The 15,696-nt window shown below is 38.1% G+C and overlaps 1 protein-coding gene across 1 annotated transcript in view; it reads right to left on the bottom strand.

Moving 5' to 3' along the window:
- TMEM131 (transmembrane protein 131) overlaps nucleotides 1-15,696 on the bottom strand; it is a 198,055-nt gene that overhangs the window by 37,551 nt on the left and 144,808 nt on the right. Inside the window, 10 exon segments of the mRNA XM_070429901.1 lie at nucleotides 247-389; nucleotides 832-983; nucleotides 5,403-5,469; nucleotides 6,153-6,262; nucleotides 6,371-6,509; nucleotides 8,588-8,705; nucleotides 9,343-9,418; nucleotides 9,518-9,670; nucleotides 13,263-13,349; nucleotides 14,670-14,774. Of these exon segments, the coding sequence (XP_070286002.1) occupies nucleotides 247-389; nucleotides 832-983; nucleotides 5,403-5,469; nucleotides 6,153-6,262; nucleotides 6,371-6,509; nucleotides 8,588-8,705; nucleotides 9,343-9,418; nucleotides 9,518-9,670; nucleotides 13,263-13,349; nucleotides 14,670-14,774 (1,150 nt within the window).

The following is a 15,696-nucleotide window of genomic DNA, read 5'->3' as shown; positions in this document are numbered from 1 at the left end:
CATGCTTTATCTTTTACATCAGAGTAAGTAATCCAAGGCATGAAATGAATATTGGTACTTTAAATCTTTTAAGATCCAAATCAAACAACCCTGAAAGCAAGTCAGGATGTTTTCTTAAAAATCTGAAGTATTCATCACTAATATGCACATGTGCACCGAGAGAAATACTGTTCTTGTTTTTGGAATTATTTACTGTTGAAAGCAAATGATGAAATTTGTGCCCGGGGACCTGTTAGCAATACTCACTATCTGTACAATCTTTTAATAATGCTTCTGTGATTTTAAAGCGTAAAGAACTCCCTGGACCAGGAAGCTTGCCTGCCACCCTCAAGTTCTCGGTTGTTCCTTGTCCTTGGACCATCAGAGCATCCATCACGGTCAGGTTATTTCTATGCAAGAACAAGAATTACAGATTTTTCATCACTTTTTGGCCTTTTGGCTAAGATCAAGTAAAGAACTACACATTTTTCTCCTATTATATTCGCACAATATTTTGATCCATAATTTTTACTATTATTTTATAAACCACCATGTGGAAATTAACACAGTAAATTTAAGAGTGAGACATTTATACTTTAAGAATTAAAAAATATTTCCACAAAGAAAAGCAAGGGTTTTTTATTTTTAAAAGCCATATATGCACAGTAAGCACAATTCAGGTCTTTAGCTATGAACACAATCACAAAGTAACTTTCATCAGGCGTTGTGTGTCTTGGACAAAGCCAAAAAACATATCCATAAATAAATATGCAAACTCATATGGACACAAATCAAGTAACAACTTCTACAGAAGTGCTAAAAATCACAGCGCACTCACATCCCAGGCCGTACCTGATTATGATCAGTGAGGAAACAGTTCTGTTGTGAACGGGAGTAAACTTTACTTTGACAGACCTCTTCTCTCCAGGTTTTAAAATGAGGTTCAAGATGAAATGTCGAGAGAAGCCCTCTGTGAACCCAGCTGAACTCTGCAGTGGATGAGCCTTGGGTAACAAATGGCAGTCATTAATAAAGTCTCTGGAAAAATGTTTTTTCCTTTACCCCATCTACAGCCCAGTATCAGTATTACCAGCTTCTTGAATTGATTAAATATGTAAACATTATCTGTCACAATTTAAACACTGGTTAGTTGATAAGCAGAGCTGGGCAGCCAGTGCATTCAGCCCCCAAATGGGCTTTGTTCCCCAGGACACTGACAGGGACAGGTGTCCAAACTCTTCATGTTTGTATTAGGCATGTTTTTATATAGAGATCTTTTAATTTTGAAATATAACACACATGCAGAAAACTACACAAACCTAAAATAAATAACTCAGTGTTTTAAAAGAAAGCAAACAGCTGTGTAACCAACACCAGCACTGCAGGTCCTGCTGCCGCTGTCCCCCCCTGCCATCCCTGCTGTCCTGCTTCTCCCTCTGCAGGGTGTCAGCTGAAGGGTCTTAAGGTTGCATCCGATATTTTATTTGTAAAAATATTTCCAATTCATGTTAATCTCTGACTTTTATTCTGAAAGCTAATATAAGCACATAATTACTGTTTCATAAACACTTGATGATTTAAAGTTTAAAGAATAGCTTAGTTTAATAATCAAAATATGACTTCTTGACAGCCAGTTACAGATTATTAAAAAAATCACAGTTCACATTTCAGAATATTCTGCTCTGACGTTTAAGCAACATTAAGTTTAAGCTTTCTGTGGGAAGGATCCGTGAACTTCATGGCTCTGCTACTGTGTGAAAGGAAAGTGAGTTTTGTAGGATTTTTCTACTCTACTTGGCAGTTAGGTTTAATACATACAGATCCACCTACTTGCATTGGCAGGATTCCTCAAACATAACTTAGAATCAATGACTTAATGCAGCACACTACTTTTTAACTCTTGCATCTGAGGCTAATTTTTTCCCGTGTCTAACATTCTTTTCCATTAATGTCTACTTAGACAACAGAATATTCTAAGTGCCCTGAATGGTTGGTAAACAAATAAGTTCCTTTTAAATAAACTCTTCTGGGTAATTGATGGACACATATTATATTATACACTAGAGGCCCGATGCACAAAATTTGTGCAAGGGGCAAACAGCGGTTCTCAACCTGTGGGTCGCAACCCCTTTGGGGGTCGAACAACCCTTTCACAGGGGTCGCCTAAGACCATCGGAAAACACATATTGAATATATAATTACATATTGTTTTTGTGATTAATCACTATGCTTTAATTATGTTCAATTTGTAACAATGAAAATACATCCTGCATATCAGATATTTACATTACGATTCATAACAGTAGCAACGAAAATAATTTTATGGTTGGGGGTCACCACAACATGAGGAACTGTATTAAAGGGTCGCGGCATTAGGAAGGTTGAGAACCACTGGTCCAGAAGGTTGTCCAGGCAGTCATTCTACTGTTTGGTCTAATTAGCATATTAGCTTTTTATTATATAGGATATATTCCCAATGAACATTAGCTAATATAAACTTTGAGGACTTGGGAAAACCTGAGGATGTTGTGATGCCTCAGAGACAGCGTTAAGGGCCTCCAACATTCTCTATCATTATGTAGTAGTGGTTTTCACAGAGTGACAACACTGACCCTTGGGATGCTCAGAGATCTTTCAGCGTATTCAGTGTCTGAACTACTTCCCTAATACTGGCAGAACTAGCAGACTTTTTCAGTGTTTTGACATCTGTACTGATAAGTCAGCAAAAGCAATGGTGGGTAAACCTGCTGACCCTTTCGCACAAGGCAAGGCAGTCGTATCAAACTTTCTGAGAAGCCAGTCTTCTTCCCTATGTGCACTTGTAGTTAAGAGAAGCAAGTTCTCGCCCTCGCCAGTATGGCTCAGTGGATAGAGCACCAGCCTGAGGACTGAACGGTCCCAGGTTCGATTCCAGTCAAGGGTACATGCCCAGGTTGCGGGCTTGATCCCTGGTGGGGGGCATGCAGGAGGCAGCCAATCAATGATTCTCTCTCATCATTGATGTTTCTATCTCTTTCTCCCTCTCTCTTCCTCTCTGAAATCAATAAAAATATATTATAAAAGAAAAAAAAGAGAGAAGCAAATTCTGGATTCAGCAATAATAAATATCAATCTTACTAAATCTCAACCCTGGACACATGTCTTTGTAATATTCTGGGGGATAAAACGAGAAGTTTGTGTAAAGTACAATTGCTGCATGAGGCTCTACATTGTCTTGAAAAGCTAGTGTTTAAGATGTAAACTGAACTCACTGCTTTTCTCATGGAACACTATTTAATTTTGAGAAAATGACTTGACAAGCAAACTATGGTTATTCAGATGGGGTGTTTGGTAGACATTTTCACGAAAATGCAGTGCCTCTGTCCCTTCAGGGAAAACAACTGAAGTATTTATTGCCAACGATAAAATTTCAGGATATGAGCAAATTTTGGAAACAAGGTATCATACATCAAAAAGAGATCAAAAAGTAAAGTTAGCATGGGTGTTAAGGGAAGAGTCAGGGAGAATCAGGACAGCTTCAAAAGCGAAGGCTTCCCAGCCAGCAGGGCGCCATGAACAGGATGTTTAGGGATGGATGTGGCATGTGGTAGGGCAGAATGAAAGGCATGGAGGCCCTGAGACTTCGCAGTCTGCAGAAGGCTTTAGTTCCAAGTGCTGATTTCCTGACTGACACATACCCTGTACAGTAAGGCCTTACAACATGAGTGATTAGTGGCTGTGCATCCTGACCTGTATGATAGAGAATATTTTGTTCCTGGAACAAATCAGTTTATGTAAAAGTTTATTAATTCAAGATTGATTGAAAACTATGCATACTATTGTGCTAAAGTATAAATACAGCCAGCCATGGGTCTGGCCCTCCTGGAGCTTAGAATTTTATTACCAATTATCCAAAATAAAAATTTAAATGGCCACGCACAATATTTTGAGGTTTAATAAAGTGTATTATGTATTAGCATATACCTCACTGTCCTGATGCATAAACCTGTATTGTGAACAGGGAGCCACTGTAAGGACAGAATATAAAGAAACAATGGTTTCCTAGAGGCAAAGGTGTCAGACAAGGGTGCACTTTATTGCTCTATTTGTTTAATCTGTATGCAGAACATATCACGAAAAATTGGACTATACTCAGAGGAAGGAGGAGTGAAAATCAGTGGAAGAAATGATAAGATATGCATATAATACCAACTTACTGGCAGAAAGTAGTAACGATTTGAAACAACTTTGGATGAAAGTGAAAGAAGAAAGTGCCAACAGGACTACATTTGTACATCAAGATGACAAGAATAATAACTACAGAAGAAATATACAACTTTAATGTAGACAATGGAGACACTGAAATTGTTAAAAGATTTTGCTGGTTCAATCATCAACTCAGATAGAGACTGCATCCAAGAAATCAAGAGAAGGCTGAGACTTAGAGGGCAGCAATAGAAGCATTAGCTCACCAAGAGCAAAGATGCGCCATTAGAGCCCTCATATTCCCAATAACTATGTACCGATGTGAGAGTTGGACAGTGAAGAAGGCTGATAAAAAACAACAACAACATGGAGCTTAGCCAATGTGGCTCAGTGATGGAATGTTGACCTATGAACCAGGAGGTCATGGTTCAATTCCTGGTCAGGGTACATGCCCAGGTTGTGGGCTCGATCCCCAATGGGGGCGTGCAAGAGGCAGCTGATCAATTTTTCTCTCTCATCAATGTTTCTATCTCCATATCCCTCTCTCTTCTTCTCTCTCTAAACATCAATAAAAACCTTAAAAAAAAAACCCAAACAAACCATGGATTCATCTGAAATATGGTGTTGGAGAGCACTATGGATATTGTGACAGGAAGACAAACAAATGGGCTCTAGAGCAAATTAAGCCTGAAACATCACTGGAGACAAAAATGACAACTGAAGCTGTCCTACATTGGGCACATCATGAGAAGACAGGGTTCTTTGCAAAAGGCAATTGTGCTGGGAAAAGAGGCAGCAGGAAAAGAGGAAGACCAAGCATGGGATAGACCGACTCCATAAAAGAAGCCTTAGGCGGAGTCTACAGAAGCTGAGCAGGGCACTGAGGACAGGACCTGACGGACATCACTCAACCACGGGGTCACCAGTAGTTGGTGCATATAACACACACACACTTCATCAATATAGTCTCTGAATTTCTAGTAGCTGTTATTATAAATAATCATGGGCTTAATGTTTAATGACCACAAACAGGAATCTTCTACCCAGTGTGCTTCATGTTGATCTAAATCCTACCTATTCTGCCTGTGTTTTTACCTCTAGAACCATTACTGACTATCCTGACTTCTTAGGTAACTTGCCCTTCAGCCAAATTGAATAGGTAATAGTTTTCCTTCACAAGAACACTGATCACGTTACAGAAATATTTCTGTGAAATAGTATAAAGTTTCAATACTTACACTGTTTCTGAAGACTTGGAATTCTAGTGTTCTTAAATCTATTTTTGCCACCTTACTCAAGTTAAACCTAAAATAAAAATGTATACATATTTCTGTGTAAGCAGCATCATAATTAAATGGATGGTAGAGTAATTATCAAGTCTGTGCTTTATTTGCAAATTATCTTTTGGAAGATTTGGGATCACCATTTTTATCAGATTAATAGCCTTTAAAAATTAATAGTCTCAACTTACAGTCAATATTTTGCTCACTTTTAAAAGTAAAATATTTCAAAGGTTCCATTTGCTTTCTTTATAATTTTGTAGGAAGACCTTCTACATTGCCTTTTCTTATCTTAAACTGAAATTAGCTCCCATACACAAACAAGGTTGAAGCTCAATTTCCGGTCAGTGCACATACCTAGGTTGCAGGTCTGATCCCCATTTGGGGCGCGTACAGGAGGCAACCAATTGATGTTAGAGTCTCTCTCATATCGGTGTTTCTCTCTCTTTCCCCTCTTCTCTAAAATCAATAAACATATCCTCGAATGAGGATTAAAAAAAAAAGTTGTATACTTAAAAAAATAAACACAAAAAACTGAAAAATTTTCCATTTGCTTAACATAGTACCAATCTCTCTTCCCAGAATCTCCTCTCAACTTTAATTACAGACCCACAATTTCTTTAAGCCCAATCTATTACTGGATGAGCTGGTAAAGTGAGGATTCAATGCTAGTATAAAAACATTTTGATTACCTAAAGAAGTGCTTACCTTGATATTAACTTATCTACAAAGACTGAAGGATTGGAATATAAAGCCAGAGGAATAAATTGAATGTAAACAGGAACATCTGCAGGATTTTCTAAAGTAATCTCTTCTTCCTTAAATAAAGTAACCAAACAGTAAATGAAAAATCCATAGTTAAGAGAGTCGATATTTTATAAACCTACTATGTACTTCCAAAACCCGACGTTGCTTTGAATACTTACTGAAGAGCAGTTGGTGTTAGTGAGTGGGAATGTCAGGAGCCGGGGTGAGCTAAGTATGGAAGGCCAGGAGAGCTCGGCAGTGACTTTTGATAGTATATTTTTTTGAAGGTCTGTATTTACTTCAAATAAAGCACTCAATCTAGAAAAAACAATATCATAAGCCATTGGATCAAAATGAAGTATGAGTTCTCTAAAACAAATTCTATCAGGCTTGTGTGCTTGAGGAATTTTATTCTGGCTCTGGATAAACACGGCTTTATTTGCTCTAACATCTCACTATGCTTTAATAGAGATGTATAAAGTTGTTTCTATTTTGGCACAAGGAGCTGCCAACATATGTACTACTGATCACCTGTATTGTTTTTTCATTGAGTATGTAAAGAAAAAGACAGGCAGATAACATATAATGTATGGGGATCCCAAAGGGTCTTGCCTGCCTAGCGGAAAGATCTAAACACTAAGAGCAGGGTGCTAAGAACATTTTTAGTAGAACTAATGAGAAGGCAGTACATTGCTTGGCATATAGTTTTCCCTCCCTTGAGATAAAAATCAAAATCCTACATGCAATGAAGACATCAGTTGCAAGGTAATCCATAGGAGGGCTTTGTGCAGATATACGTAATGTTATCAGCAACATTCGGGACTCATTTGAATATTTCCCTACATATGAATGTTTGCAAATAAGCTGTTTAGAGCTCAGAACACATTTCCTAAGCAAACAATAGTATAAATGGGGCTAAGGTCCCTAGACCCAAACACTGAAGCCTACTTTAACCCTAAACAATACCAAATTATGGCACTGCAATATTGGTAAGAGCATAGGTTTTATAAGACTAGTAACAGAGCTCTAGCTAGTTTGGCTCAGTGGCTAGAGTGTCGGCCTGTGGACTGAAGGGTCCCAGATTAGATTCTGGTCAAGGGCATGCTGCCAGGGTTGCAGGCTCGATCCCCAGTAGGGGCCGTGCAGGAGGCAGCCAATCAATGATTCTCATCATTGATGTTTCTCTTTCTCTCTCTCTCCCTCCCTTCCTCTCTGAAATCAATAAAAAAAGTATTAAAAAAAAAAAAAAAGACTAGTAACAGAAACTCTCTGTAATGTACACATTGACAAGGTACCACAGAGGCAGGAGCAGGAAGCATGCCCTGCTACTATGCACCTGGGTCCTGGAGGCACAGGACAGACAGGGAGCCCAGGTCTTTAGCAGTGGAGTGCTGGGCACAAAGAGGAAGGCAAGGGGTGTCAGTAGGTGGGAGGCGATGAGGTTCCTTGTCCGCTGAGCCTAGGGCAGCACTCTGAGTTACTAATTCATAACTGAATGTTAATTTGGAGACTGCCTGTATATTACAATGTCCACTATGGAAATTTAGGAGACCAGTAAGTGTTTCAATCAGTGTTCTCTTAGTGAGTTCATTGTCTCTCTGTACTTATTTTAACCATATGAAAGCAAAAATTTAACTCTTTGCTTTAAGAAAACTTTTCACAGCAGATAGTTCAGATAATCAGAAACCTCAGATTTAACTGTTAGTGGTTTGAAAATTTTATAGTACAATAAATTGCAATATCTTGATACATTTCAAATTAGTAAAATGAGAATAATAGTTTTCATCAGTTGTCATATTATCATCATTCTAGTCAAATTCTCTTCTGAAGTAACTGAAAAGATCACATTTCTATATGGTCTGTTTTTGAATACAGGTGCAATAGATTTGTAATTAGCATGTTTTCTACCTGCCGAAGACATGCTGAGCCCACTGGAACTGGGCCTTGTGTACCCCTAACAGCCCAGCATTTCGAAAAGGTGGTCTTTCCATTATGACCACATACACACTCGGTCTCCTACTATGGGATTAAACCGAGAACATGTTTTCCTTGCCTTTAACGGAGGTCAGTAGTAGACAAAAACTTTCTTATGCAAATGGATGTGTCTGAAGTGAACACTGTTGTCATCCTACATAAAGACAACTTCAAATAGTTTCTTTGAAGTATCTAGAATGATGGAGTAAAGAGAAAAATGGTAGTGTGTATATTTCTGAGCAACATACAATTAAAATGGCAATTCAAGATGCCTCATTAATAATTTTCTGAAGATTAGAATATTTTCTTAGCTATAGTAAAGTAAAATAACCTAATATAAAAATAATATTTAGGAAGTAACATCAACTGAGACGCTTTGAACTTGTACAGGTAGTCAAAATACTTAAAGCAAAACCACTCACTTATGACCTGAGTTTTCCTTTATTCCCATCCATCCTTTGAATAGGCTTTGATGCAAATCCCAGTCCGCATCCCATGTATCTTCCTGCATGGCTACCCCAGGCTGCACTTTGGGTTCAGCTAAAACAGAAAATGTAAGTTATTATTTTTAATTAATTTTAGAGAGAAAGGAGGGGGGAGAGAGAAACACTGATTTGTTGTTCCACTTATTTGTGCATTCATTGGTTGATTCTTATATGTGCTCTGACCAGGGATTGAACCAGCAACTTTGGTGTATCAGGATGCTCTAATCAATTGAGCTACCACTAGCCAGGGACAGTGGTATGACATACTCACCCTACATCTAATCCATTTGCCAATTTTCCTTCAAATGATTTCTACAGCCCAATAGATAGAGATGGATTTTAAAAATGGCGGCCTTCATTAAAGAATATTTTGTGCCCCTGGCCAGGGTTTCTCAATGGTTAGAGTGTTGGGCAGTACACCGAAGGGTCTCTGGTTCAATTCCCAGTCAAGGGCATGAACCTGGGTTTTGGGTTTGTTTCCTACCCCGAGTCAGGGTGAATGCAGGAGGCAACCAGTCCACGTCTTTTTCACATTGATGTTTTTCTCCCTCCCAACCTGCCCCGCTTTCACTCTCTCTCAAAGGCAATGGAAAAAATATCATGTGAGGATTAACAAAACAAAACAAAAAAAAAAAAAGAAAGAAAGAAAAAGAATATTTTGTGGATAGTGAAAAAACAGCAAGGTAACTTACATTTGGACAAAAAAGGCAAGCCGACATAGCAATGATCTCCACACTGCAGTCCAGGATCAAAATAAATGTTTGCAATCTATGAAGAGGCACAGGAGATTCATGAATCCCAAGTCCACAGAAGGTCACAATAATAAAACACTCATGAATGGGAATTCTTAATTAGAACATGTCAAACCTTTGACTTTTTCCCTGGCTCCAAGTCTTCTTTATTGGCCCGTAATCGTTTGTAGTAAAACCGCCCATCTTCTGACAAAGATCGAATTTGCTGTATCTTTACCTTCTGTGAGAAGGAGTTCATTATACTTAAACTCTGATGAACTACTTTCCCCTGAAGGAAGAAAACAAACAAACAAAGTCATTTGTATATGGTTGGACTTTCTCACAACACACACTTAAGTGCCAACAGACATCTCTCTAGGAAACCAAAGCTCAGAGGACATTTAGAATGTTCATCACTTGATACTCCCTAAATTTATAATCGAGCTCTTATCAGTAGCATGCCTCTTTCTATGATACGGTACCAGATTTTAAGTAAAGAATTGTGTAATTTAAATAATTCTTAATTGGAATCATTTTATAGTCTTTTACTTTCTTTTGTTTGAAAACAGAATTTTTTGTTCTTATAAACTAAATCTTAGCTATTTAAAGAAGGATCTAAGATGTTCTTACCCAGTGGCCTAATATTTGGTATTAAAAGACACAGAAGTTAAGAGGATGCACAGAAAAAGAGTTGAATGATGGTAAAGTTAAGACTAATACTCATCATTTAAAGTCTAGCCAGAGTAAATGCAGTAGAAAGATGTTAGAGGGCAGGAATGCTGCTGAGTCCTGGCTTGGCCTCTAATCAGCTGTGTCTTCTAGGCAGTTACCTAGTCTTCCAGTCCCTGTAAGAACTACTTCTCCCATGTCCATGTCTTGTTTTGCAGGGGTATGTTGAGGATCAAAAGAGTAGCAGATACAAAAGTTCATTTTACAATGGTATTCAACAATGGTATTCAAATACTAAGAATTAAACTATGAGTTATTGGAAATGTTTATTTATTTTTTGTTTTTGTTGTTAATCCTCACCTGAGGATATTTTTCCATTGATTTTTAGGGAGAGTGGAAGAGAGAGGGAAAGACATAGAGAAGCATTGATGTGTAAGAAAACACATCGATTGGCTGCCTCCTGCACATGCCCTGGCCAGGGTCGGGGCTGGGAAGGAGCCTACAACCAAGGTATGTGCCCTTGACCGGAATAGAACCTGGGACCCTTTAGTCCGCAGGCTGACACTCTATCCACTGAGCCAAACCAGCTAGGGCTGAAATGTTTATTCTTAAGTATTGTTTTCTCAGTTAGCTCCTGTATTCTCCATCTGACGGAAGACTTTACAGCATTTGGTAATGGTTATGGATTGAATGTTTGTGTCACCCCCAAAATTTATGTTGAAAGCTAACCCCCAAATGTGATGGTATTTGGTGATGGGGCCTTTGAGATGCAATTAAGTCATGAGGGTAGAAATCTAATGAATGGAATTAGTGCCCTTAAGACAGGGGTGGGGAACCTCTTTCCCGCCAAGGGATATTTGTGTATTTATAACATCACTCACTGGCCATACAAAATTATCAACCTAAAAATGAGCCTGCTGTATTTGGTCAAACATTTAATGAACTCACCCTACTGCCTTGGCAGGGCCAGGCCAGACGTCCCCACCCTGCCTTAAAAGGAGCGACAGGACCTTGCCCTTCCTCTTTGCTCTTTGGCTAAGTGATAACACAGTGAGGAGACGGCCATCAGCAAAACCAGGAAGAGGCCTGCACAGTACAAGGACCTTCTAAGTGCCTTGATCTTGGACTTCCCAACCTTTGGAACTGTGAGAAATCAATGTTTGTTGTTTAAGCCACCCAGTCTATGGAATTTGCTATAGCAGCTCAAGTAACACAGTAATATCAAGTTAATTTGTAATTTCAAGCAATTAGCTCAGGGGTCCTCAAACTTTTTAAACAGGGGGCCAGTTCACTGTCCCTCAGACCGTTGGAGGGCCGGACTATAGTTTAAAAAAAAACTAGTTGGCTGCTAAGCAACAGGCAGCGGCGGCAAAAACCCCCGGCGGGCCGGATAAATGTTTTCGGGCTGCATGTGGCCCGCAGGCGGCCGTAGTTCGAGGACCCCTGAATTAGCTGGTCTTGTAAGCCACCTGAAGATAGATATCTGAAAGCTTAATCTAAAGTAGTTCAAAACCAGCACCTTGTTTTTATACAGATGTTTTCTCATTTACTGCAGGATTTATGTACTAATTAAGGAGATCATTGATGGAAAACGCAACTGAAGGAACTGATCCTTTTGGATAAATAATGAATTCAAGAGTTCTGTACAGTCAGTGCAAAGTGGAATGACAAAATAAAGCTTTTAAGTAAGACCCAATCTTAAAAGTGCTGAACCTTTTAAATCAAAAATTATATTTTTAAGCAGCTAAGATCTGAATTTAAGTGCTATTTCACGTAGCAATGTACTGTTTTCTTAACCTGCCATGTCTCCTACCACAAAATAAAAGACACACATTTGCCCTGATGTGCCCTGAACTGACTGAATCATCTTCCTGCAAAAGGCAGTGGCCATCTCCTGACTTTTGCATCTCTTTTCTCCTAGTGTCCAGGCTCAAACTCTAAGTCATATTTTTGACTCCTCGATCTGCCAGCCTACCCACATTTGCTTCAGTTAATCCCCTCAGCGGTTCTCAACCTGTGGGTCGAGACCATCAGAAAACACATATAGCATATCAGATATTTACATTATGATTCATAACAGTAGCAAAATTACAGTTATGAAGTAGCAACAAAAATAATTTTATGGTTGGGGGTCACCACAACATGAACTGTATTAAAGGGTCGGGGCATTAGGAAGGTTGAGAACCACTGCCTTAGGATATTAAAGAATAGTTCAAATGATTCTTGCCTATGTTCTCTTCTCCATCATTTTGCTCCTTCTTCACCCACCATCTACTAAGTGCCTACTACTGGGGATAAAAGATCCCTCCATTCCTTTCCTAGAGCATCTTAGAGTCTCATTGGGGAGACCAACACAAAGGCAATATTTATAGCACAATGTGAAGCTTGCTTCGAGAGAGGTAATTTCAAATCATTCCAAGATCACACATACAACTAGTACTGTCTAGTGGAGTCAAGACATCTTCAGAGAGGAGATGACAAGAGAACTGAATGTGGAAAGATAAGAAGTTCTTTGAAGGCAGACTAACAGCCAAATCTCCCCTCCATACTTTCATGTGGACTCTGGCCAGTCTAAGGTTGGCCTCCAGGCACTATATTGTTACTTCCATATGTATTCTGACAAAGAGCCAATCCTGAAAGCTCAGCTCTGATTATGTCAATCCTCTGCTCAAAAACTTTAGATTTTCATGAATTTAAAGGGTACTCATTTTTATTTTATTTTTTTTAATATCACTCCAACATAACATTCCATCTCTACTCTTGCCAAACTAGACAAATGACGAATGCCTAAAGCTCTCTCAGACTTTACTGCTCTATCTTTACCCAGGGTGTTCCCTGAGCCCTGAATTCAAGTTCTTGCCACCCCTGATCTATCCCTGCCAGAAGACAATTTGAGCCGGTTCACACAGCACTTTCATCCATTAGGTATGCATTTCTCTCATGGTGTTTTATTTTTACACCTCTTAGAGCAATTTCTATATCCTGCTTCACATCTCTGAATCATGGGCCCATTTCCTATTCTAAATGGAAAGCTTCTTGAGAAGGAACCATTTCAGACTCCTCTTTGAATCTCCTACAAAACCTGGTATAAAGTCTTACCTTAAAATAAGCAATTAATAGAGAATAAATAATTTTTCTGTTGAATTTGAGGAACAGAGGTAAAGACAAAGAAAAAAATGAGCAAGAAAAAGTCATTAAATTAACTATCTTACTGGGAAGGATGGTGGAAGGACCATATGCTTTGGGAAACAAGTCAGCGAACCCACAGCGATCACAGCCTTCACAGGAATCGTTAGGATCTGGGGAGTGAAAGGCAGACCATAAGAAAGTATTTAAGTCTGAGGTTGATCCTGACTGTTACTGCATTATTTTTTGGTATTAAAACAACTCGTTTTGGGACTTACATTAGCAATAACCAACTCTTACGCAATATTAAAAACCACTATGGTACTGTTTAATCTGACCAATGTACTCCATAAAATGCACTGAAATACAATCAATTTCCATGTACTTCTCAGTGATTCATTAAAAACATGGTAAACAAGACCAAACAATGGAGAAGAAATAAAGAATAGATTTTTTTTTTTTTTTTACAATACAGGTTATTTTGTAAATTATAATAATTAAAAAAGGAAAGTCAAATTGTACTCCTAAAACAATGCATGGAAAATCCGGTGTTTTCTAGAGTTATACACCTTTATATTTTTCATATATAGTAATAAGTTAACATAACCTAATATAAAAAATGAGTTAAACATTCCAAATTAAAAAAAAAATTTTAATCCTCACCCGAGGATATTTTTTTTCCCCATTGATTTTTAGAGACAATGGAAGGGAGGGATGAGAGGAGGGGAAGAGAGAAAGAAATGTGAGAGAGACACATCGATTGGATGCCTCCTAGCCAACACTCTAACCACACTGGCCAGGGCTAACCATTCTAGATTTTGAATCTTAACTCACACTCATTTGTAACTCACAAAAGTATATGTCTAAGGTAACTTTTCCTAATTTTTATTTTCATCCATATTAACAAAAACTTATCTTAGCCATGAAATATAATTATTTCTATCATGAGTGATAAACATGAATTCCATAGATTTAAGTTGATATTTTCCTAACAAATCACTTATTATTAAATGTTTATTCTCAATTAGTTTTCTTTCATGTGGGGCTGAATGTGCTGAAAACAGGTAGGAGAACAAGGGTAGCAATACACTGAATTTAGCAATGCACAAACTTCCTGAAGAGCGTTTCAATATTAAAAAGTAATATATTTAGGTTTGGCACAAATACATACATTCAAATTTTGTCTGTGATGTAGAATGACTCATATAAGCACTCATGAGACCAATATTCTCTAAACCAGTGGCTGCCAACCTTTAGGTCCTCACAGACCACCAGTGGTCCACGGACCACCGGTTGGTGACTGCTGCTCTCAACTATTCTCAAAAGCTCAGTTTTTAAGGTATCTCAAAAGCTCAGTTTTTAAGGTATCTCAAAAGCTCAGTTTTTAAGGTATAAAACAAGTAAACTATAACTTTATGAGTAAATAAAGTTCTGTTTATATAAAAACAACAAAAACCCCTTCATTATTCTGAAAGCACTCATAAAGTCCTTACCTCATAATCTGTTGTGATCTGTATGGCTCCATCATGAATCCCTTCCAGTTTTTTTGCAGTAAGCTTGACTCTGAACACTGCAAAATAGCCTGGGGCTAGTATCACCTGTATGTAACAGAAATGACAATTATTCATTAGTCTTGCTAGTTGAAGTTCCTGTTAAAATGAAAAAGATTATAGTGATAAACTGACTTCTGAATCCTAACATATACAAGGTTGACACTGAGTTACCATATCATGTATAAATATCTTAAAACAATGTCCATCCTTGGCTTTTATCTACATTTATTCCTTGTGCCACTTAGAAAACTGGATCCTTAAGGAACAGAGTCCCAACTGCCAAGGTGGGGCCGGGAATGGTCCACAGGCACTCCCCAGGTGCCTGCATGGAGCAGAGGGACACAGCCTTCAGCCACATTAGGGCAGAGATACATACAAAGTTGGTTCTGCCATGATGATAATTACGTCTTCAGAGCAAATGAGACTGGGTTATATAAAAACATCAAGTGTCAAGGAAAGGAAGAGTTAAGCAATACAAATTTGAAAGAAGAATGGGGGCCTTCTTTGTTTGCTCAAGCTATTTACTGATGTTTCTGACACTTAATCTTTTCAATTGTGAAATTTAAAAAAAAACACCCAAGTAAACCATGAAATTCATTTTGTGAAGTTATATTTTAGATCTTAGTAGTTGTATTTACATCAAGACAACAAATGTTGATAGACCAAATATATTCACTTTCCCATTTTTAGAAGCATTTCTGTGTTGGTTTTCTGTGATTCTAATATTTTCATCATGATTTTATAACTACCCAAGTCAGAACACAGGTCTGAAGAGCAGAGAATGTTGGCAATGTGTGTTTTATAAGGTACAGAATGCTAATTTAGCTCACAGGTTTGGCTTTTTAGAAAACAGTTGAAAGATTAGGAATTACAAACTTTAAAAAAGTAATTTTTGGAGATTCTATTTTGAAGTTCACCTTAGCACAACAGTCAGGATTCATAAAAATGATCTGTTTGTCCCTTGTTT

The sequence above is a fragment of the Myotis yumanensis genome, unplaced genomic scaffold (genome assembly GCF_028538775.1).
Source record: "Myotis yumanensis isolate MYYU_CA2020_CCGP unplaced genomic scaffold, mMyoYum1.0.hap1 SCAF_11, whole genome shotgun sequence".
NCBI lineage: Eukaryota > Metazoa > Chordata > Mammalia > Chiroptera > Vespertilionidae > Myotis > Myotis yumanensis.
Note: the sequence above shows the minus strand (reverse complement) of the source record. Positions and strands in the feature narration are given on the sequence as shown.